This window comes from Nomia melanderi, chromosome 2 (genome assembly GCF_051020985.1).
Source record: "Nomia melanderi isolate GNS246 chromosome 2, iyNomMela1, whole genome shotgun sequence".
Taxonomy (NCBI): domain Eukaryota; kingdom Metazoa; phylum Arthropoda; class Insecta; order Hymenoptera; family Halictidae; genus Nomia; species Nomia melanderi.
The window spans coordinates 7517884-7542859 of record NC_135000.1 but is presented as its reverse complement, the minus strand read 5'-3'; the positions used below and the strand labels follow the sequence as shown (position 1 = coordinate 7542859).

At 39.5% G+C, this 24976-nt stretch overlaps 1 protein-coding gene across 7 annotated transcripts in view; it reads left to right on the top strand.

Annotated features, from left to right (window-relative positions):
• Nucleotides 1–24976, top strand: part of LOC116425562 (protein sidekick) — a 133499-nt gene that overhangs the window by 48722 nt on the left and 59801 nt on the right. For 6 of the 7 annotated variants that reach the window (XM_076364546.1, XM_076364545.1, XM_076364548.1 and 3 more), the window contains one exon: nt 16544–16726. In XM_076364546.1, the coding sequence (XP_076220661.1) occupies nt 16681–16726 (46 nt within the window). In that variant the 5' untranslated portion in view covers nt 16544–16680. Of the gene's footprint in view, nt 1–16198; nt 16727–24976 lie in introns of those variants that run through there. The other variant, XM_076364544.1, reaches the window with a different exon arrangement.

Sequence of the window (24976 nt, the reverse complement as noted above, 5' to 3'; positions counted from 1 at the left end):
CCATTTGCCAGTGGGGGCTGTGACCATGAATGCTCGCTTTATTTGAAACAGACTATAGGCCGTTCGACGGTGTGCACTCGATTACATGGAACGCGGTTTATTTCATTTCGTGCTGACTGTAGGTTCAATTGTTCGCTGTTGGATTAACTGTGAGCGAGATTGTCAGGGTTGTTTGAATTTTATCGGGACTATAGGAGCTTCGAGTGTGGGTTTTGTGTTGTATTCACGATGGGAGACTCTAGTTGCAACAAATATTCTGACGAAATTCAATCTTTTTTAATACTCCTCTCGTAAAACAGGATCAGCCCGTTGCCCTATGATCTATTTTTCAATTGTGATCGATACAACTTCGTCATTACTAATCTATTGCAAAAAGAAGAAAATCTGATGTATATTTTATGTCCACCAACGATTCTCAGAAATCAAGATAAAAAATGGAAAATCAGAGATTAAGAAAACATTCAGACCAAAAAATTGAAAATTAAAACTTAAAAGTCAAAGGGGAAATATTCAAAATGAAAAATGGAAACTAAGAACTCAAGGATCGAAAAGGAAACATCCAAACTGAAGAATCCAAAATACAAAACGAAAGATAAATTGAAAATCCCAGTTTTTCCAGTTGCAAATCAGATTACACCTATCCGCATCAAAGCCTCCCGCACTTCCACGTGGAGCGCTGGCCATGCAGACCGACCTTGAATCATCCACCCCAATTCCGCCCCCAGCGTATCCCCGAGAACATCCCCGGCATTCCCGAAAAAGAGAAGAAAAAGCGGAAGAACCGAAAGGAGAGAATCCACGGAGTTCCACGTAACGCGCAGCCTGTACAAGAGTATCGCTTTATTAAAAGCGCAAATGCGCCGCCCACCCCCTACCCTCGTTACCATCGCAAACATTTATGCCGCACGATAAAAGGATTAATGAAGTGCTTGTTCCCTGTTCCTGGTCCCTTGTCTCTTTCTCGTATTTTCATTTGTATTTTATTCGTGGCCCACAGCCGGGGCAAAAATTTACCCCGTCGCGTTCGTTGGGGGGTGAGCGAGCGAGCGGGTGGTTAGAACGTGTGTGAAAGGGTCGCGCGTGCGTCCTTCGTCCTTCCCGGTGTTCCGCGAGAGAGCATCGTCCAAGATTTATCGGATATTATCCCCCGCGATTCCCACCCCCGTTATTTGTCCCCGAGGGTGTGCGGGCGGCGGGGGTTGAATCAGGTACCCTCGATCTTACACACGGTGAAGTATATAGGCGGCGCGCGTCGAAATATTATACGCATCGAAATACCTTTTTTCCTCTCGCCCCGGGGAAAGGATTTGGCGCCGAGAAAATGATACAAGGGTTGACGTGGGTGGATTCTGGGCGGTTGATTTGTACGACGTTTTCGAATTGAAGCGGTTGTCTCGTTTTCTTTGCGTTGCGTTTTCTGGATAGGACGTTGACGTTTCGTTTGGTTTTTATTGGTGGATTGTTGTAAATTTTGTTGGTTTTATTCTATTGTTTTTGTTGTTGGATCGTTTGTGTTGTTGGTGTTATTGTATTGTTTTTTTTATTGTTATTGCTACATTGTTTTTATTGTTGTATGCAGTTTTTATATACTATATTGTATTTTCCAGATGAAACGTTGATGTTCATTTTATTTTTGGTGATTTCTTTTGTTGCATTATTCTTTGTTATGATGATGTTATGGTAATATTATTACTGTTGTTATTATAGTCGTGTACTTCTATTATTACATCATTCCTTATTATTTCATCATCGTTTCCTGTTATTTTGTTTTCATTCATAACGATTGTTATACGTCATTCTACCAACTTTCCACTGTCATTTCATTTCTATTTACACTACTCTCGATAAGAATCGAACCACGTGACTGATTATTTAAGAAAAATGATGTTGCGCGTACCAAAACGATTTTACATCTAGTTTTGACTCTTTATCTTGATCGGGGTGCCAGCGACCGAGGGAAATCGGATTATCAGGTTCAGTTCGATTTTCTCTATTTAATCGGTCGAAAAAGTTCGGAAAAAATACTGCCGAATTGCAGCCACCGAGACACGTGTTACCGAATTCTGTCAGATTTTTCGGTTGGGAGTTCCGGTGGTGGAACCTTGTAATCGTTGAAAAATGAAACTTCTGCCCCTCCCAAAAAAATGAAAAAAAAAATAAATGGTTCGTTTGTAAATCCACGGACGTGCTGCGTTTAACAGTTCGAATTAAAATCGAGTTCGTTTAACTTTTCGAATTTAAATATTGTTCCTTTAGATTTAGAAATGTTTAGCGTCGCGTAATATGCGCACAGCATAAAGGAGAATAATTTCGCCGTGTAAGGAACGCCGAGAAATTCTGTTTCCATTTACGTTTTTCTTCTCTTAACCAGCTCGTGTGCTGCCAGAAAAAATCTGAAAAAATTTACCGAGAGACTGCAATAACAACATGTTGACTGTGAAAATATAAATGGCATTATTTCGTTTAAACTTCAACGAGGAATTCTCATTTCGTCGGATCGTCTGATAACTTGAATTTTTCACAACCAGATTCTCTAATGCAGATACGCGAACGGATCTTTTTAATTATCGGAATTTTATTTCACTCGAGCTTATATAAAATTCAGATTAATTGAAACGGAGAATCTTGCGATATGAATTTTTCCTTGTAATTACTCCGCTGGTCAAGATAACGAGTTGAAACAGTTGTTTGCACGCTGTGTCTGTTTAATGATCAATTAAAAAATTCATTGTTAACTTAATTACGAGTTGAGGGATGTTTTAACCCCTTTACTTATCTTCACCCTTCATAACGCTTTATTATCTCCTAGTGTCTCTTACTTGATACATATCAGAACAGTCTAATCTCTTTTTCAGTATTTCTTCGTGATAAAATGTAATTTTAATCTTTTTCTCGAAAAATTGGACAATTATATACCTCATTCTGACGAAATTTTTTCAAAGATTTCTCTTCTAAAACAGGATTAACAATTATCAGCCAATCCCTTTGCTTTTCACAATACACTAATTCCTTTCTATTTGTTTCATCAACAAAAAAGCAAACAAATGATCAACCACATTAACTTCCATCATCCTTCGACAACAAAATAAAACCCTGCAATTCATAAAACAATAATTCCCAAACAATTCATTAGATTACTAAACTTTCCGTAACAAAATCCAATTTCGATATGTTATCAACAAAAACCAAAGAAATGATCAACCACATTAACTTCCATCATCCTCCAATAACAAAATAAAACCCAGCAATTCATAAAAGAATAATTCCCAAAGCACTCGATAGATCATCAAAGGAACAGTACGTTATCAAAACAAGATGACAATTAATTGCTCGAGGGGGTTGGCGCGTCGGTTGACAACGCGGAATCAGCTAAATGGTAATTGCGTAAACGCGAACACTTCTGCGCGCCGCGAAAGGGTTGCCGCGCGACGATTTTTTCGAGTTAATTACATTGTTGTCCCTTTTTCCTCGTGTTTTTCTTCCACCCCTTTAATTCAACCGCTCCTCCCTCTCTCCGCGAACCCCCTCGACCATTGTGTTCTCACGTGCATGCGGGTACAAATAAGATAACTGCATAGAATGCACTTTACGCGTCGGTTATTCTTCCACCGGGGGACATTAAACAGCCATTCCAGCTACTCTATCGAAATGCTAGCCGACTAATTTCTCTGTTGGATAAATATGCTGCCGCTACGGGAAGGGGAACGTTTCTAAGTTAACCCTCCATGGGCCGAATTTTTGTTCATGATTATAACAAAATCTACGCAGTGAAAAATTAATAAATATCCACGTATGAATACGAATTAACAACGTATTCAATAGTTTCAATAATTTCATCAAACAAATATATTTTGTAACTTTCAAGTTACAACGACGTGAAACTTTCACGCCTGGGCATATCAAAGTTCAAGTTAACTGATTACTTCATTTTATTCACCACTTTCAGTTTCAAAAAGAAACAATTTCTTCCAGCCCCAAAAAGATTTCATCTGAAATTCACTCAAACACAGACCATCTGAAGCATATTAATTAACAACAAAGTAGTTATATCACTCATAATTAAAAAATAAGTCAGAAAGAAAATTGTCAAATACAAAGAAACAATTTCTCCCAACCCCAAAAAGATTTCATCGAAAATACACTCAAATATAGACCATCTGAAGCATATTTATTAACAACAAAGTACTCACATCGCTCATAATTGACAAACAAATGACAAAGAAAATTGTCAAATAAAAAGAAACAATTTCTTCTAACCCCAAAAAGGTTTCATCTTAACGTCACTTAAATACAGACGATCTGAAGCATATTTATCAACAACAAAGTAATCACATCGCTCATAATTGACAAACAAATCACAAAGAAAAGGCTCAAATAAGAAACAATTTCTTCCAACTCCAAAACCTCCCTTCAGGATCACTCGAATACAGGCCATCGGAAGTACCTTACGGCGCTTGCGCCTGTCCCGTGGATCCCGTGAACAATCCCCTAACCGGGATAGACAGAGAAAAGGGTGGAGAGGCGGTCTAGAAGGGTGGCAGGGGGATGGCGGCGGAAGAGCGGGAGTAACACGACCCGCCGAGATTTATCGCGTCAATTCCTTGGTCGCTTTTCAAGCCGAAACAGCGACACATTGTTCCGGCGCTTGTCCCGTTAAGCTGTTGAAAAATCGCGGGCCACCCCGATTTCTGGCTTTAATCAATTTTCAACCCCTTTTGAAATCGCATCGCAGCCCGCGATATCCTCGTGCTTCACCCCCTCCTACTCCTCACGACCGTTGGCGAAGCACACGATTTTTCAGGGGGTAGTAACACACCGCCGGAAGGCTCAGGTGGTGGCCACCGTTGCGCAACCCTTTTTCTTCCACGCTCTTTTTTTACCCCTTTCAATCCGAATTTTCCTCCTCCTTCCTCTTCAATTCTTTTCTCCTTCGTTCGTCTTTTTTTCCTCCCTTGTATCGTGTCGTGAATTTCGGGGCGATCGAATGCTTCGAGATTTAAAGGGAGATTTATTTCTCAGTTTTGTTCTCGTTTTGAGCCTTATTTTGAGTTTTATTCTTGTTTAAGTTTGAAGTGCAGTTTTGTATTGAACGATACCTTTATTGTAACTTTGAATTTTTATTTTTGTGTTTGTTTTAACTTTGAATTTTAGTTTTATTCTCGTTTTGAGCTTTATTTTGAATTTTATTCTCATTTAATTTTGAACTGTATTTTATGGAATGATATCACTGTAACTTCGAATTTTACTGTTATGTCCATGTTAACATCGAACTGTATTTTTATTTTGTATCTTCTGTTTTGTTACAATTGTTACGATTGAAGTTCGTTCGTATTTTCGATGTTCCGTTCATTGTGCTTCACATTCCAATCATCGCATTTGATATGCGATTTCATTGTTAGTTTCCATTTTACCCGACTATTTATATTTCAAAACGTTTCTATCGTTATCTCCGATTTCAATTTCGATGTTCGTCTCGCTTCGACTTTCCTCGCCGTTCAATTTTTCTTTATCTCGCTTTTTATCCGCCGCTGCTTTTATTTTTATCTCGAGGGTAGTTCACTGCAGCTACATTTAGGGTTAAGGTGGGGGTTAATTGGATCGCGGAACGTTTTTCTCGTGTTTTACCGGCCCGGAGCGTGGATGGACGTGTTTCTTGCCTTTTTGAGTGATTGGCGTTCCAGCTGCACCTTTGCGTCGCTTTTTTTTCCCGCGTTTCGCGCGGAATAATGGCGCCGATGCGGGCAAGAAGGGTTGAAACTGACGTGCGTTTAAAGTGCGCCGCCAGGGGGTGCTTTTTATTTGTCCGTGGCTGGGAACAGTGATACTGAACCTGAATATTTTCGGATTACGTTGTAATAAGAGTATTAGTGTTCCAGTGAAACCGGTTTTTACTGTTAATTACGTGTACAATTGTGTACACAATTTTTGAAGGATTTAAGTAATTTAAGAATATCAAGCAAATGTTTACAATTTATTAACCCCTCGCCTTTCGAAGATTTTCGAGATAATTTAACAAACCTAAATATCACTCGATTCTTTCGAATTCGAAGTAAATATTAATCTTCTGTAATCAGTTATCATACTTGAGAGCAAACACAGGAATAGAATATGTCTCGTAACATAAATAAATTATTAACGACAAAGTATCGAGCATAGTTGAGAAGGAAATCATAGGAGAAGAGGTTAACGTATTTTCAAATATTTAAACTTCGAACATTTTACTTGTTTATAAACGTCTTTGAATATAAATAAATGAATTGATTGAAAAATAATTGCTTATAAAGAAGAATGTATTACCCAGACATCTCTTATCTTTCATAGAATACATATTATCTTGAAATTAATTTGTTAAACAAAGGTTAGAGTCGTCAAATTGGTAAAAATAATCCATAACAGATTCCTTCTGTTATAAATATTTAAAGCAGATGACGTTTCGAAAACATTTAATAAAAAGAAGTATCATTGAATGAAGATACTAAAAGAAACATTTCAATGAAAGGAATAAAAAGCTTTGAGTAAACCACAGAACAAAATGAAAAGCGAATGTTTGATCTTCGAAATGGGAACACTTGCAACCGTTTAATTGACAAAGTGGTTGCTTTGTGGAAGAATTAGGTATTTCCGGTGACATTAACCGAATCGTCCTAATTTTGCGTCATTGTTCTTCGCCGTGCGTTCACCGTCTTTGTTCCCACCCCTGCCGGGCACCCTAATGAGGGGGAAAAATGAGGGAATTACACGACAGAGAGCAAGCTTTATCCGGAATAAAGTGATCTTACCGGGCGGGGACGACGAGTGTTTCGACCCTTTTATCGTGCGATCGTTTCGCGGTGAGAAATATTGTTTAATTGATGGCCGCGTGTGACTAATACCTGGTAATGATGCATGGGGGCAGCCGCTCATTTGCATTTAAAGCGGAATGCGTCAACGGGCCGGCGAGCTGTTCAGGTTATTTATGATAATATTAGAAAATATTTATCAAATAATTGATAGGGGCGGATATTTATGAAATAGTGAATAATAAAAAATATTTATCACCTAATTAACCCTTCGCACTCGAGAGGCGACTCTCTGTCGCCATTTGATTCAACGCGAAATGATAAAATGAAAAATTCGATATAAAATGTTGAATAGGGTATTAACACGTGATGCAGAGGAATAAAATAATTCTGCCGTATAATTTATGCACGTTACAAATAAAATGATTAATATTTCGTCGGGAAATAATGAATGTAATGAGAAATATTGTCGAGCGCAATAGGTCGATACTAGGAAATATTTATAAAACAATTGATAGGATAATATATTTATGGAACAATGAATAATGAGAAATATTTGTAAAGTAATTGACAATGGAGAATACTTGTAACTGATAGTAAAAAGTATTTATAAGTATTCACTATCAATTACAAGAATATTTTATCGTCCACTTGAAAGCTATTTTCCAAGTTCAATCTTTTCTCTTCGATCGACAATAGATCCTTACAGATATTTATGTCAGAGAATCTAGTTGTGAACAATTACTGTATAAATACTTTCTATTACTTATTTTTATAAATACTTTTCACTGTCAATTACAAGTATATTTTATCGTCAACTTGAAAGCTACTTTTCAAATTCAATCTCAAGTGAAAATTCGAAGAGATGTCTATGAAGAGTTGCGATGAAAATTGGCGTTGTTAAGTTCGCGACGAGGTCCCACAGGTTTTTCACCGCGAAAGAACCGGAGGACTTCTTCGCGTGCACTCGGACGAACGTGGGCCGATAGTGCAATCGCGAACCGGTACAACTGGAGCGCAACCCCCCGGCGCAGTCATAATTGCATGCACACGCGACGATAACCACTGCAGCAGCAGCCGGCAGGTTGTTATTGCGGCTCCACGGTTCGACGGTGTCCCGTTTGTTTACGCGTTTATCCAGTCGTCCTTTGTTCCCACCGAAATTCCTCTCTTTTACCTTTCGCTTCGCGGCTACTGATCTCATTAACCCTTTGCACTCCAAGAGTGTTCTACCAGAAACACCCAACACACCTTCTGATCAAGTATAGTTAATTCTTGAAACCTTATGATATGATGAAAATGGCTTAAGAAATCAAATTTTCTTTCACTAATGCTTCCATACATGTCAATTTGTTCTATAGTTTCTTAGAAACATCCTCTTTCTTTAATTTCTATGTCTAATCATTTGTTTCTTCGTGACTGTATTCTTCTATTGCAAAACCGACGATCGATCTTCTGCTAATTTTGTAGAACTCATCAAAATCAGTCTCTGATACTTCCAGGGCAGTCGTTCAGAATTCATAAGCCAATTGCCGTAATCCCGCATAAAATATTTAAATGTCAGACTGTTTTTGTAACATTTTTTTATCATTCTTATTACTATTCAACGTTAGAACTACCGAGCATTCAACGCGATTAATATGTAATCCTTATAAAGATTGTAACAATGGATTATTTCCAGTTTCGTCAAACATTCATTACACTGTTCCATGATTTATTTGAGAATCATTTTGATTATTCGATGCTCTGGATACTATTTCTACCGAACGTGTCAAAAGACATTTTTGAAATGTCAGCTGATAATTGTTCTTTCCGTTTCATAATTTTTCCTCAATTAAATTTTGGATATTTCGTATAGTTTTAGAATCAATGTTGGAAACGTCGAAAGGTGAATTCAGAATATATGACTAAACTTGGAAAATAATAAGGGAAAATTTCAAAAGCTGTCGTTTGACACTGGTAGAAACAGTATTAACCCTTTGCGGACGGAAGTCGGCACTTCGGTGAGATGAAATGGATTTAGAAAAATCATGGACAAATGACCTAATTACTCGAACAGCAAGAGATCAGCACGTAGTTTTCTTTTTTCTATTAACCCCTTCTACAACGAGTCAAACTCTGGTGAAGATTTTCAACATGATTCAACAAATATATACATTACTCAGTTCATTCGACTTCAAAGTAAATATTATTCCTCTGTAAGCAACTATTATACATAAAAGAAAATACAGGCATAACATATGCTTAGAATTTTTCTCTTCCTCCAATACATCTGTTAAGGCCACTTACAGCCTTAACGTTTCCTCCGACCCCTTAGAACCATCGTACTTTTTAGTTTGTATACACCTTTTATGTTTTCTACGGCTTATTGTACATTTGGTAGTTTTTTCGAAATAATAGGAGCCTTCGTCCCGTTCACAACTTGCAATCGTCTTTACGGTATTACGAGAAGGGACCGTGGCAGCCATAAATCCCTGAACCCATAAGGCCCGCGATTATTGCTGTAGATTTTCTTTGCCTGTTGTTTACATCTGGTGTCCAGTCACCAGTATTTTTAACTCTCTTGCCCGTCCGTTAGCATGTGTTTCTAAGGCCAAGCGTTTCTTGCTTTTTACCTGCCACGGTCGGCGATTGCAAACGGGACGAATTAGTTATTAACTTTAGCAACTAGGAAGACTAGAAGGGAAGGGACTGTGTCTCCCTTCCACAACCATTTTCAGATCGAAAAGGGCCAACCAGAACGTCTTCACCCCCGTGAAGACGACATTGCGGAGGTGTCGTCGAAGACGATTCTGGGAGGCCCAGTGAGTCGAGAATAGCGGGTGGAGAATAGCGAGTGGAGAATAGCGAGTCGAGAATAGCGAGTCGAGAATAGCGAGTCGAGAATCATAGTTGAAAACAAATAGTCAACAGGCACATAGAGAGCATCGAACATATTTCGAGTCACTACACTGATTTTCACAAGTAAATACAGTCCACTTCACAAACCTAAAAATTCGCACAAAGTTAATTCGGCGTGCGACGTACTAGTTTAACTACCGAACATAGTCGGTGGAAAACAAGGTACACGACAACATCATTAATCACAAAATAACCGTATCATCAGAATTGAGAAAGAAATCATAGGCCTAGGGGTTAATTGAGTAGTTGATACATAATTTAGCTTCATACGTTGAACGTTTCGTATGTTTCGAAGAGTCTTTAATTAAGACATCACGATCGCGAAACACAGGAAACTGAAACCGTCATCTTCACCTACGGTGGTTCCAGTTACAATAAAATATCACGTAACATTTCAACATTCAAGGATTCTCCATTGCACAGTATTATTGTACAAAACTCGTAATTTCCACGCGAAGGGCCGCATTCATTTCCCAGACCTCCGCGCAGCCCTCTTAATGGCCGGCCCAAACAAAAATCCCCGAAATCCGTGGCACCGAGAAGTCTGACGATTTTCCAAGGGATGCTCACCCCTCCCCTGTCCCCGGCTCAAAATATTCCGTGAAGGGAGATAAAGAAACGCGCCGACCAGGCGAGTTAAAAAGGGAAACAAGGGTCGCGCCGCGCTGGCTGGAGACTGTTAAGGGTTGGAAACTCGCTAATTTCCCTCTTTTTGCCCGCTCCCTCGCCCCCGAGCGGCGGGAATCTAATTAATTCGCTCGAGTGGCTTCCGCGGGGGAGGATAAACAAAAGGCAGTCACAAATTTTCGTCTCCCGGGACGACGTGCGGCGGAACGGCCGTTTTCTGGACGGAACTCGTGATGCTCGAAGAAAAATTTGTTTAGGTGTATGAACGTGTCATTCTTCGTTGCTTCGATTCGATTATATTAACCCTTTGCAGTTTAGACGGTTTTCACTGGAAATTAATATTCTTTAATCCAATGCAGACGATATAATATAATAAATTATTATAATGAAATAAAATTATAATAGAAAATATAATATCATATTATTATACATTATGTAATAGAAAATATAATAGAAAATATAATAGATTATTATATATTACGTAATTGAAAATATAATAGAAAATATAATAGAAAATATAATATCAGATTATTACATATTACGTAATAGAAAATATAATAGAAAATATAATATCATATTATTGTATATTACGTAATAGAAATTATAATAGAAAATATAATATCATATTATTATATATTACGTGAATAATAGAAGAGGAAATGGGGGTTGTGCCTACGTGTCCTTTCGTGGCATTTGTTTTCCATGGTATTTAGGAAAATACTATATACATTTGCGTATTACGGGGAAAACGAGTGTCGAATTTGTCACTTTATACGATGAAATTAAATTAATATTTTTTCCAATGATCACACTCGTTGTTCCGATGGCAAACACTGCGAAAGCTGATGAAATAAATTTAGCCATTGAATAGGCATGAATTTGTCGGATTCCAGTATTCGAATATTTCGGCAACAGTTTAATGAAATATCCACAACGCGTATCTGTTCTTCAACGGTTATAAACGCGAGTATGGAAATATATTTTCTCTATTAAATCCATCATTCCCCGAATAATTCTGTTCTACTTTATTCAACATTGAAGTCAAAACTATTCGAAGGTGTTCAAGTACTTTATAACAGACATTTTAAATGTATTTGCAAAACTGAAGTAATATAATAGACGAACACAACTAAGTCAAATATTTCATTTCCTTTAATTAAATCAAATACTGTTCCATATATCCAATTATCTCAATTACATTGCATAAAACAACGGCAATATTTAACATACACATTGAATAACATTTAGTACGTACGAAGCATTCAGTTAAAAAAAAACAAATATTTAACCCCTTAACTTGCACACTCAAGTTAATTCGAGCGCGCTAAACAGGCCAAACTGTGAAAATAACAATGTGAAAGCAAAGAAAAAAAATCGTTTTATTGATATTTATCATTTACATGGGATTGTAAGCTATAACACTTACTTATTCAAAAATAAAATATAGCCTTTTTCCATGGAACAAAAGCGCAGTATATCAAAATTGATTTTCTTTTGTCGTTTTTTTTCAAAAAAAACTGTGCGTTAAGGGGTTAAATTAGTCCATAAATTAAGAGATTAATTCATAGTAATCAAACTGATCGGTGAAAGGAAATAAGGGTGTGAAACATCGAAATTAACCCCTAGAGTCGAGTATGGCTGAATCGATTACACCGGTGAATATAATGTGTCATCGGTTAGCTATTGTGTTACAACCAGTCGCTCGCAATCCTCGGGTGTCCATTTAATACCGTTCTATGCGGCATCCCCTCAAAAAACTAGGGGTGGGGGTGACGCATTAGTAACGCGTCAAGTGGCACTCGTTTGCAAACGAAGCCGTAAGGGAGACATCCTCGAGTGTTCATTTAATTCATCCCCGTCTCGTTTCCGGTGTAACAGGCGAGCCAGGCTCAACAGAGTTTCAACCCCGCGACCCGTAAACACACATCTCTCATCCGAACAGTTGCTGCAGCCCACGGCGAAACGCCCCTCGCGTCATGAAACTCGTGGTCCCGATACTTATTTGCAAAAGATAGACCGGAAAGGGTCGTTAACCTCCTTTATACAGGCGTTGGACGAGATAATGGAGACACCGTGTATGTTAGACGGTTTATTAACCCTTTGCACTCGAGGATATTTCTCTCAACAAATATTTGTTATTCTCCAATGGAATATCAATGATACGTTTTATTAACATAAAGAACTTTGCTTGCATAAATTAAATTAAGTAGTTTTATTTCGATGTTCCATGTGTCGATGCATTATACCCTTAGCACTCCTGGTTGTTTTGTAATCAGCAACCGCGACTAATTTTCATAGTATTCCTAGCGAAAATGAGAAATGCTATAACATAACATTCTCACCTAAGTTCAGAGCTAGTAGTTACTAAACAGCGAATACTGGAAAACCTTAACGCTAGATTTACGGAAGGAGTCGATTCGACTCATATTGAATTTTATAAGCATCATTTACAGTTATGCAAATATTTCTCCTAATTGTCCACTCTTAACCCTTAGCACTCCAGGCTGTTTTCTAATCTATCAGCAACTGCAACTGATTTTTATGGTATATAACATTTTTATAGTATATAAATTATATCATTTTTATGGTATATAAAATATATAATTTTTATAATAATTTTTATAGAAAATAAGAAATGCTATAACGTTTCTTCGATCTTATCTTCCTTCTCAGTAGAAAATTTGGATGTGTGGAAAATTTAATAATTTTAGGGTAGTTTCTTTGATTCATTAAAATATTTGATATAACTGGTGCAATATTAGAGCTTACAGAGTTCAAAGGGATAAAAATTTAATATTAAATTCTAAATTTCATCGTTTTCATGGGTCAAATCAAATGGCGACTGAAAGGTGCCTCTCGAGTGTAAAGGGTTAATAATTATAATATAAATATTATATATAATAAATTTAATTTGAATTTAATGGTGACTGAGAGTCACGTCTCGAGCGCAAGGGGTTAATATTGTATAGGAGGAAATAGTGAGACACCATGTATGTCATTTTATAAGTAATTGTGTTGCTTGTGTTAATATTCTGTGGGAGGTTCATTGATTTAGTTGTTAAATGTTTCTGGAAATATTGATATTAAATGAGACAGAATAATAGAGACACCGTGTACGTTAGACATTTGATGAATAATTGTATCGCTTGTGTTAATATTGCGCGGGAAGTTCATTGATTCAGGAATTGTTAAATATTTCTGGGAATGTTAATATTGTATAGTTCAAAATAATAGAGACACCGTGTATGTTAAACATTGTATAAATAATTGTGTTGCTTGCATTAATATCGTATAGAAGATTCATTGATTCATGAGTAGTGAAATATTTCTGCAAATATAAATATTGCACAGAACAAAACGACCGACACATTAAACATTCCACCAATAACCATTAATTCTATCAACATAAGAGACAATTACTAATAAGAAAATAATATGACAAATTTCGAATAACCTCCAAACCAAGGACAAAGCACCTTCCCTACAATTCCCCAAAAATTCGTTACAATCGTAAACTTCAAGATATCAAAAAATCGAGTTCGATTAATCGAACATCCTGACCAACGTTCTATACGATCGCGTCGAAAGTCAAAGAAAAGTTCAGCGTTTCCAGTGGCGCGCGTCATCCCTAAACCCACAATCCATTGCCAAAAGTAACCTGCCAGCGTGCAACAATGCTCGCCTTCCTTCCGGCACGAGCGCGCAGAATCGTGCGAGACGAAAGTGTCCTCGACCGTTTAATTTACCCCGGATTAGCCCGCCATTCATCGACACGGGCCGGAGAGAGGCGACGCGACGCGATACAGAGGCTCTCTCCCGTCGCGGCTCGACGTTTGATTCATCCCGGCGGAGAGGGCATCATCGCGATAAGGGTTGTCCGACCGAATATCCGCGGCTGGCTCGTTGTCCCTCTCGCCTCCGAACATCCTGCTCCGTGCCGACCCCTGAAGCTCGCCAATTTTCCGGGCGAATTTCAGTCCGAAGAGCGAGGAGAAGAACCTCCGGCAACGTAGAAGGGAGAGCACACTGCCAGACGGGCATTCGGCTGCGTTCACACGGAAAGACATGTATCGGGGTATTGAATATTCGTGTGCATACGGAGCAATGTTCTGTTAACCACTTGACCTATATGTCGTGTTAGGCTCGTGACAATTTTAACACTAGGTTTACGCAACGCGTCAAATTGACGCGTATTGGATTTTAGAAATATTATTCTGTAAATGTTTACGCCGATTTTGATTGATCACACTGACATGTACCCCAATTACCTACTGTCAAATCTCCAGTTTCCACAATCTAAATAAACGAGCATCAATTCTTTTAGGAATAATAGAATGAAGTGTACAATAAATGCCCGTAAACCTAGTGTTAAACTGATTTGATAGAACTAAGGTTACGTGATTTTTTTAAGTATTGATTATATAATGATTTTCCATTGTGAATTGTTAACCTTTGGAGTACAGGCATGAATTAAGCATCAAAATTATGTTTTTCTAATGAGTTATTAAGGATGAAGTATACAATTTTTGTAAGAAAATGTTTTTAAGGGATGGTCAAGAAGGGGCATACGTTACAAAGCACCGAAATCGTAGAAAGTAACTAGATTTGTTCTCTTTTTCCAATGAATTATTAATGACGAAGTAGTCGGAGCAATCAGAGTTGGGAAAGAACTCATAGGGCAAGGGGTTAAGGGATATTGAATATTTGTAGTGGAGAACTTTCGAAAATTCGCTAGATATATTCTATGCTGTTCTTTACACACTGATCAAAGGAAACAACTATTCTACTATTACCAATGTATTATCCACAAATGAAATTTCCACTAGAAGTAGAATGAAAAATTCCGTCGCATCTTCCCAATCGTCAACAGTAAAATATTAACCCTTTGAACTCTGTAGGCTCCAATATTGCACCAGAAATAATATTAGATATTTTAATGAATCTTAAACAAACTATCCTACGATTGTTACATTTTTCACACATCCAAATTTTGTACTAAGAAGGAAAATAAAAGATCTAAGAAATGTTATAGCATTTTCCATTTTCGCTAGGGATACTATAAAAATTAGCTGCAATTGCTGATAGATTACAAAACCATCTGGAGTGCTAAGGGTTAAACAATCTTACTATCGAAAGTAAATAATACGCCACTGGGTTAACCCTTTGCACTCGAAAGGTGCCTCTCAGTCACCACTCGATTGGTGCATCAAAATTGTAAAATTTCGTATTTAACATTAAGTCTCGAGTAATCTGTCGGTACGTGAAATGTGGAAATAAAATACCATTGTTCCCCTTATTTTATGAATAGATTCGTCGTTAAGTTTAAAAAAATGTCATCTATTTCTCATAAAAATAAATTGAATATTTCTAGTGACAAATTTTTGGAGTGCAAGGGGTTAACCCTTTGCACTCGGGAGGAGACTCTCAGTCACCACTTGGTTTGATACAGTAAAATTATAAAGTTCCATGTTTAATACTAAACTTTGTATAACGCATCATTATGTGAAGTATCAAAGTAAATTACTTTGTCTCTTAATTTATCGATTAAATTATTTACATTAGTCGCAGCAAGCATCGTCTATATTTTATCAAAGTGTGTTGAATATTTCTAGCAAAAACCTTTCGAGTGCAAAGGGTTAATAAACCTGTAAAATCCACTGAATTCGGTGTGAACATCGCTTGAAAGGAGCCCGCGCCGCGGCAGCCGCCCCTGAAAGCCGCTACCAGTCCGTCATTACGTTCCCCCACCAGCGGCCTCTCCCGCACAGGCAGTCCGTCGTTCGCGAGTCGCCGTCCTCGCTCGGCCGCGCTCGGCTCTTCGCGAGACTGGCGCCGCGTGGTGGGGGGTTTGTCGAGACGGCTGCATTAGCCTGGCGCTGGGGCAGCACCACTCGACACGCGACCGCCGCCGCGTTCTGTAGCGCGCGCACCGTTCCAGCTCAAATGCCTGGCCGGTTGAGCTTGTCCCCTCGAGACGCGTGCCTCTCGCGCGATCGTCACGCGTGTCACTCCGCCTCGTGAGAGTGGTGGGAGGTCAAGGGGAGTCCCCGCGGACGAGACCACCCGGCGTGTGTGCTCTAGAGAACACCACCGTGACTGTTTGAAGGTTGACCGTTGTCCTGCCACCCTCGCTGACGGGACTCGACCTCTCCGTGCCCGTTTTGAATGTATCCGTTGTGCGGTTCTGACCTATTTCCGTCGGGTTTCACCCTCGGCACTGTCCGTTTCTTTTCCAGTTGTTCTTGTGGAACGGTTTTTTGAGGTTATCCAGTGCGCGCACGGGTCACTTCGGTCAGTGGTATTTGTGACTGTTGTGCGGATACGCTGTTGTCAAGGCTCCACACGTTCCTAGGACCGACTTCGACGAGGGATCATGGATTGGAGGCTGGGATTACTGCTGGTCTGCTTCGTAGTCGAGGGTGAGTCACTTTATACTATGTTCCGCCGTGTTTGGCTCCGGTGGATCGCTCGCGTGACCCGTGTCCCGGACACACGGCGCTTTTTCCCCGCGGCTCGAGTTCCCGATGCGGTCGCTGCTGTGTCACTCTATGCGGCAGAACCGAAAGGGGAGTAGCGTGCGTCCGGCCGTATTAAAAATTCTGCTACTGCTGCTGCTGCGGATTCGGCTGGCGACGCCGTTTGTTCTATAACTTCGCGGCGAATCGCGAGATGCTCCGCCTCGGTTTCTTCTGGAATTTACTTGGCAGTAGACATTTATTTAGTTACCGAAAATAACCGCAATAGGAGTTCGGGGTGTGAGTGTCTTGGCGAGATTGAAACTGATTCTAGCATTGTTTGCTAAAGGGATTGATTTCTGAAATTTACTGACATGTTTTGCAATAGAAAATATTGTAAAATAACCCTGATAGGAATTAGGGGTGAGATTTCTTAACGAGACTGTGAAACTGAGTCTAGCATTGTTTCCCGAAGGGGTTGATTTCTGAAATTTCTTGACGTGTTTTGTAATAGAAAATATTGTAAAATAACCCTGATAGGAATTAAGGGTGTGAGATTATTTTGGCGAGACTGTGAAACTGATTCTTGCATTGTTTCCTGGAGGGGTTGATTTCTGAAATTTACTGACATGTTTTGCAATATAAAATATTGTAACGTAAAATAACCCTGATAGGAATTAAAGGTGTGAGATTATCTTGGCGATACTGTGAAGCTAATTCTAGCGTTGTTTCCTGGAGGGATTGATTTCTGAAGTTTACTGGCGCATTTTGGGACCAAAAATATTGCTAGGGGTTGTGGTACGAGATTATTTTAGCGAGACTGCAAAGCTTCTAGCTTCGTTTAATAGTGATTGACTCTACGAATCGAAAAATGGAGGGATTTGATTGAATGGCGTGTAATATAGGAGCACTGTTTCATCGTTTTGGTACTAAAATTTGGAAATACTGAAATGGAGTTAGCCATTCTGTTGTATTTTATTTTTAGTCACTATTGATAGTTTAGGTGTTTTAATGTTTGGAAATATCTTGTGACATTGTTTTGTAGAGAGGAATTTTAGTGACTTAGTTTTGATGATCCTGAGAGTGGTTAACGAGAGTAAGGAGTTTGAGAGGTTAGGATCGAAAAAGTAGGTTACTTTTTAATAGAAATATTAAAATGGTAACTATGGGGTCGACGAGGATTTTTGGAGTTCCTGTACAATATGGACTATGAGAATTGATTGGTTTATTTAAACGAATTGCAACTACCCCCGTGTAACAACAAAATTGTTGCTACCCCTATACAACGCGGTTAAAAAATTATTACTGTTCTAGTATGACGTGGTGCTCGAGCAATACGATAAAAAATTGCTGCCACCCCGTACAACGCGATCGAGGAATTGCTACCACCCTCGTGTGCAAGGCAAAAAATTGTTTGAACTGTGTATAGCACGCGTGCAGTAGCAGCAAATACATATCAGAGATGCAAACATTGCAATAATATTATTCGGCAAATTTGAACTTTTCTCCGTCGGGTTTTCGAAATGAAATTTCTGTAAACTCCCCTGCGTTATATCGCGAATGATATTTCCCAAGGTATTGACGATATCGTTCATCCGAATGTCCACGTTAACCAAAAGTTGACGAAACGTTTCAAAATTGAATGTTAAACTCCGTTATAAATCGACGAACGTCGTCGTTCACATTTTCGAATATAATTAACCCTTTGAAGTGTTCAAGTTTCGGAGACTAGTTTCTCTTTATTCTATTATCTAAGCAGTTGATATATAATTTAGCTTCATCCGCTGAAGGTTTTGTATAATTCAAAGATTCTTCGTCCGCAGGGGTTAAAAATTCATGAATTTAACCCCTTGCTCTATGATTTATTTCTTAATCAAGATACAAATACTATATCGTTAATAATTGATTAAAAACGTTAACGATTGATAATAAGAAAGTGTTCAATTTATATTTAAAGAAAACAAATGACACTTAGATGTTTCAAATTCGGTTTAAAATTTCCGTCACGTGCCTGACGCGATATTGTAGGTCAAAAGGTTAATGGAATCTTTTCAGATTCTTTTAGAATAAATGTAGGAAAAGTCTTCCCTCGGATCTGTCGGAAATAAATTTTTCAAAATCGATCTCGATCGGAGTTCACGCGTTAAAAGCGAGTGCAAAATGTGAAAAGTATCGGATGAACTCGCGCGATGTTGCACACCCCTTCGAAAAATGCACTTGCGAGTGAAACGCTTGCCGCATTGAAGAACATAATTCGGCGCGCGGATAATACGCATCTGCTTTCACCTTTGTATTACGAAAATTGCTCATCTCGAAAGCTCGTGCTTCTCGCATTTCGTTCTCAACAGTTGAAACTAATCCTTTAAGGGCGCTCGACGTGGATAAGTTGTTTGGCGAGATTCAAGATGAATAGGGCTGGTTAAAAATGCACAAAGTGCGCGAGTGGTGAATAGAATCGTTGCCGACTGACAGAACAATTGAATAATTAATTAACAGTTTTAATTATTCCAATACTATCGAAGAAACAATTAGTTTCCAAAGTATTTATATTAAAAACAATATTTTGTAACACCCGAGCGATGAAATTTAATTTGAATGAAATGAAAATAATTCACGATTTAATTCTGTTTATATAAAACAAATACTGAATATTCGATTTCAGTATCTACCTTATGACCATTCAGTTTCGAATGTTTTACGTTTAAAGAATATTTCAATAAAATTTGCTCACATTGCAACGAATTTTAGTTTAGTGTATTACAAATGATAATTATATTGGAACGACTAATTTACGAAATAACGTTCTATTCAAATTAACACAATTAACACTATTTCTACCGAAAGTGTCGAAAGGCTTCTGAAATTTTCAAATTTCCCAAGTTCAGCCCTATTCTGAATTAACTTTTCCCCCGTTCCAATAACGAATATAGAATCAACTACAGGAATCATCGAAAATTCAATTGAGAACTGATTAAACTGAGGAAACAATTCCCAGTGAAAATTCCAGTCTTTCGGCAGAAACCGCGTGAAACCGTCTTCACGGCCAAAAATCAATCAGATGTCGTTCGAAATAATAGAAATAGAAATATTCTGTTGTCCACGATTCGCCATTGTTCCCGTTTCCGCGGGAAGAGAATAATAGGCGGCCATTATGTAGCGCGCGATGGACTTTGCCCCCTTACGAGCAGACTGTCGTCAAATCATAAAAATCTCGTTACTCCGGACAGAGGCAATTGTCGTCCATTTTTATTTTCCCATTGCCCAGTCATCTCGAGATGGAGTTATCGCCGTTTAAACGTTTACCAATCTCGCAGCTCGCCTGCAACCTGTAACTCATGCGTTCCCCGTATAATTGTCAGCAACACGTTAAACGTCATCTTTCAAGCGAACGAACTGCTCTCGCGTAATACACCGCGAACTCCCAATTAGACTGAGGATGAAACTTCCATTCTCACGGGTGGAACGAGGGATTTTCGTTCGCTGATTGGAAGATTCCTCGGTAACAATGAAAATGTAAAGGAAGAGCGAAGTTCCTTTGACGCGAACATGAAACAATCTTTCGGGAAATACAGAGGAACAGTCTTTGACGTGGTTGTGCAATAAAATATTGTTCGTAGTAAATAGAGGGAACGGATAACGGACAGATGGAATGGATTCTTTGTAGTTAACGCATTGCATACTGGTAACGAAAAATCTCTTTTTTATGTGGAGACACTTAGCTGTGCAATTTCGCTAATTACAGCATTTAAAAGAATATTAGAGTTGTGTTGAACGGATGATGCTTTTAAAATATATTGCACGACAATGTGATACTTGAGTTTTTCTGTAGATAGTGATATAAGTTCAATTCTCTGAAAATTAGCCGGTACGCAATGTGTTAACCCTTTGCACTCGGAAGTTTTACAACTAAAAATATTTGAATATTTTATGATGAGATAAACACGATATTTTGTGAAACCAACTCGACGAAAAATCACACGTACATTGAGGAACAAAGCTGTTTTAGTTCAATATTTCTCAAATTGATGCATCGTACGAAGTATAATATTAAATATCAAATTTTATAGTTTTACTGTGTGAAATCATGTGGTGAGTGAGGGTCACCTCTCGACTGCAATGTGTTAATACGAATTAGATAAAGATTTCTCGAGAGAAGATTCTTTGGGGCGAACACAAATCGGAAAGAGACTTGTCGAAGCGAATGTAAGTTAGGAAAAGATTTATTAGGGTAGATGTTAAATAGAAGTTTTTCGAATAACCAGGGGAGAAATTGTTTGGAGAGAATGTGAAATAGAAAAAAATTCTTTGGAGTGAATATGAATAGAGAAATATTCTTTGGGGGGAATATAAAATGGAAAAAAATTCTTTGGAGTAGAAATAAATAGAAAAACATTCTTTGAGGTAAACGTAAATAAAAAAGGATTCTCCGAGGGAAATATAAAATGTAAATACAATTTCCCTGTTATTCTTGAAGTCTACAGAACCGAAGATCCTGGCGTCGCTCGTAATATCGGTTTAATTAGCGTTTCGCATGGTTGGGATTGAAACTAAAATTCGCTAGAAATAATTCGTGAACGCTTCGTCGGAAATTGCGAGAAAAACATGCGCCGCGAGGCGAACGTGCCGCGTTTCGAAATGCCAATCGGTTTTATCGATGTAAGTCCGATACGCGCGCGATACATCGAGTTTATCGTAGACAGGATTTCACGGCGATTTCGTTTAATTTCGTCGCGCGCAATAGCCGACGATCCCAATTAATTAATTTCGAAATACAGTGCTCCTCGGTTCCATTGAACTTAATCGGAAAGCATCGCCGTGTCCTTTATATTCCCTGTTCTCGTTACAACGTGTTAATCATCGCGGAAATGCATGCAAATTCAGAGTCGCAAACACTGATCTATGAAAAATGCACTCGATAGGACTTTATCTCGTGCACTCCGGTTTCATTTTGTTCCGTGCAGAGTTTATCATTGGCTCTCCAACAACTGTTGCTGCTGCGCAGTTATAAACGAATATTACAGTTCACCGTTAATAAATCTGGGAATTGTAGAGAAGAAATGTTTACACAAGGAAACGGAACAATAGTACTGTTTTAGTAGAGTTAATCGATTTATTTCTGAGTTGTGATCCATGGTCGATCAGTGGACCATTCGATTCAGCTTGAGTATTAGTACAAAAGAATCTAGAAGATCCTTATCATTTAAATTTAATTTGTCAGATTCACCTATGAATTGATTGCTGATTCGCAAACTATAGTTCAATCATAATTTTGTTTATTTGAAAACCGCCAGTTGAAATTCAATATTAAATTTTCTATAACGTGTCAACACATGGAACATACAAATAGTTCTATTGCTTAATTTATGGTACTTCATGTTAGTTGTAAGAAGTATCATTGACATTTCATCGGAGAATACCAAATATTTGTTGAGCAAAATATTCTCGAGTGCAAAGGGTTGAAATCGGCGTGTGCCGGTTGAAAAGGTTCCCTGGCAAGAGGAATCCGTTGGGCGAGATCGAGGGACGGAAAATCGAACGGAAAAACCGTCACAGCCAATCGTCCGTCGTGCAATCAATCACGGCGCGTGATCGTTGTTCGGGAAGTATGCTGCCGAACACACGGGTCACCCGGTCACCGGAGTATTGGCCGGTCGCGCAAACATTTCCGGCGAACCGTAGGGCGCGCATCGCTCGCTGGGGCGGCAATTCGCGGCGAGATCGCGCCGCGAGATGCATAATTCTCTCTCCGGCATCGGCGCAAAGTGGGGGAGGGTGAAAGGGGCCGCCATCAAATTATATTAATCCACTTCCATCAGGAAATTGGAGCTCGTTGCCGGAGAACTCCGCTCGAAGAGCGGCGTTTCACCTCGGCACACGACCGCGATTGTCTTTCCTCGTCTCTCCCGATCGATCCGCTCGCGATAACGGCGATCCCTTATCGGCGATCGGGATCCGGCCGATTCCTGAACCCTTCCTACACGGTTTCCCCGAGGGAATCGCTGGCGGGACCGAAAATCGCCGAAAAAACGGAGCTGAAGTCGGTAATTGGATCGAAGACGCCTGCAGCGACTGGGATCGGTTTTGTGTCTCCCGTTCGTCCCGTATCACGGAATTTACTTTCCGGGTGCGGAAGAAATATGGCGGAACACGCGCTGAGAGAACTAAGTCGGAAGATACGAATTTTAAAATAGTTTTTCTTACAATTTTCCTCGGTTCTTCTTGCAGCCGATTTTAAACGTTTCGAAGCTTGCGAGAGAATCTTCAAGTTACAATGATTATGTTAGTTAACGCGATTTTTAAGAATTCTGTTCGATCAGTTATTCCAACAACTTTTATCATATATCTAAGTAAAGTTGAAATCATATAAACTACATCTATTCCCGTCCGAGACGTTACACCGAAACGTTAGCGAAGATTGCCCGCTGTAAAATTTATCCGAGCAGATTTCTATACGATTCAACCGAGCCTCTCGTCGAAGCGAACGGTAACGGTAACCTGTCGACCGCAGAGTGAGAATGTACGTCCGATATCGAAAACGATCCGACGATCGTCGCCCGACTCTCGTCCTCGCGGCTGCCGGCGTCCGGTTCTCGCCGGCCCGTAGAAAGTGCAGGTGTGTGCCGGCACGCGCGATCCAGCGGGAGATAGCAGCGTCCCGGTGCCGGTCGACGATAACGATCATAATAATTTAATTTAACACTCGACGGGAGAAGGAGGTCACAGTCGCATCGATCTTCCCCGGAGAGTCCGCGAGATGCAGCGAGCAAATATTAAAGAGCCGCCCGTCCCGCCCCCTGGAACCATCGCGCCCCCTCCTTCTCGCTCCGCCCCTCCCCTCCTCGCGTTTCTTCGCCGTCCCGAGCCGTAGATAGGGGATTTCCCGTGTTCCTCGTCCGTTTTTCCGCGTTCGCGTCCCACGTCTCCGGAGAAACAGGGCCGAGGACCGGTCACGAGAAACGCAAACAAGCAGCGGCCGAGTTTATTTCCGCGACACGCCAACCCCACTGGAATATAATAATATAATTCCAGTGTCCGACCGGACGCAATAATGTTCAATTACCCGGGCCCCCGTTCCGCCGGCTTGTTTTCTTGTGATTCGAGGCTTCCGCGGGCTTAACCGGGATTTTCTGCGGATTTAACCCCTTTATGCGCCCGGTGTCCGCTGTTTTACGGCGCCGGAGATTGCGCCGATTTAGGATATACGAGGGGCAATAAGGTTTTAGGTTATGGGATATCGCGGTGTTGGGAATTGTTGCGGGAAAGATTGCCGGCCTGCGGATTGTTGGAATGCTGCAGGTGATCGTCGAGTCGGGGCGAGGGTCGAATTTGAGGTTAGCTGTTCCTTCGGGGAATTTCTTGTGTCGTTGTTTCGATATTTGAAATTGCGGTAAGGGTGCGAGTTGAAGGCTTGGCGGAATGGAAGTTTGAGTCGGATTAACGAGGAATCGGGGAGAGTTGGATTTGGGATTAGGTTGAGCATGGAACTTTTGAATGGTGTAAGAGATTTTGTTTATTATGGCTTCGGGGAATTTCTTGCGGCGCTGTGTCGATATTTGAAATTGCGGTGCAAGTTGGCGAATGCTCGGTGCGATGGAATTTCAGTTTGAGTTGGTATTATTAACGGGGATCTGGGGAGGGTTCACTTTGAGAGACGTTTGAGCGAGGAACTTTTGAATGATACAAGAGATTTTATTTATTATGGCGTCTAAGTGTGTTCTGTTTATTATCGTACAGCTCCATTTACTTGATTAATCACTGCGAAGGATTCCTGGGAATTAGCTGGTCGTACTTCGTCATTTGCAGACTTAACCCTTTACGGAGCCATGTTTGGAATACCAAATTACAAACAAATGATTTAGCTATTCGAATAGTAAGAAATCAGTGCACAGTTTCATTATTCTCTGCGATTTAAGCATTGAATGTTTAACACTAGAACTACCGTACCAGTCGAAATGACTGGTTTCGATTTTTTCGTTTAGCAATTATTGATATCTTCGAAGCATTGAATCTTCGAAATGATTTTGAAAATAAATAGTTTCATTCGAGTACCATAATGAATGTCTGAAGAAATGGAGAATAATCTATTGTTACAATTTTTATGGGAATTGCATATTAATCGTATTAAATGCTCGGTAGTTCTAGTGTTAATTTAGCAGAATCTGCAGGTTTCCTATATTTTCAACAATCTTTGTCCGCAAAGGGTTAAAGGCCACC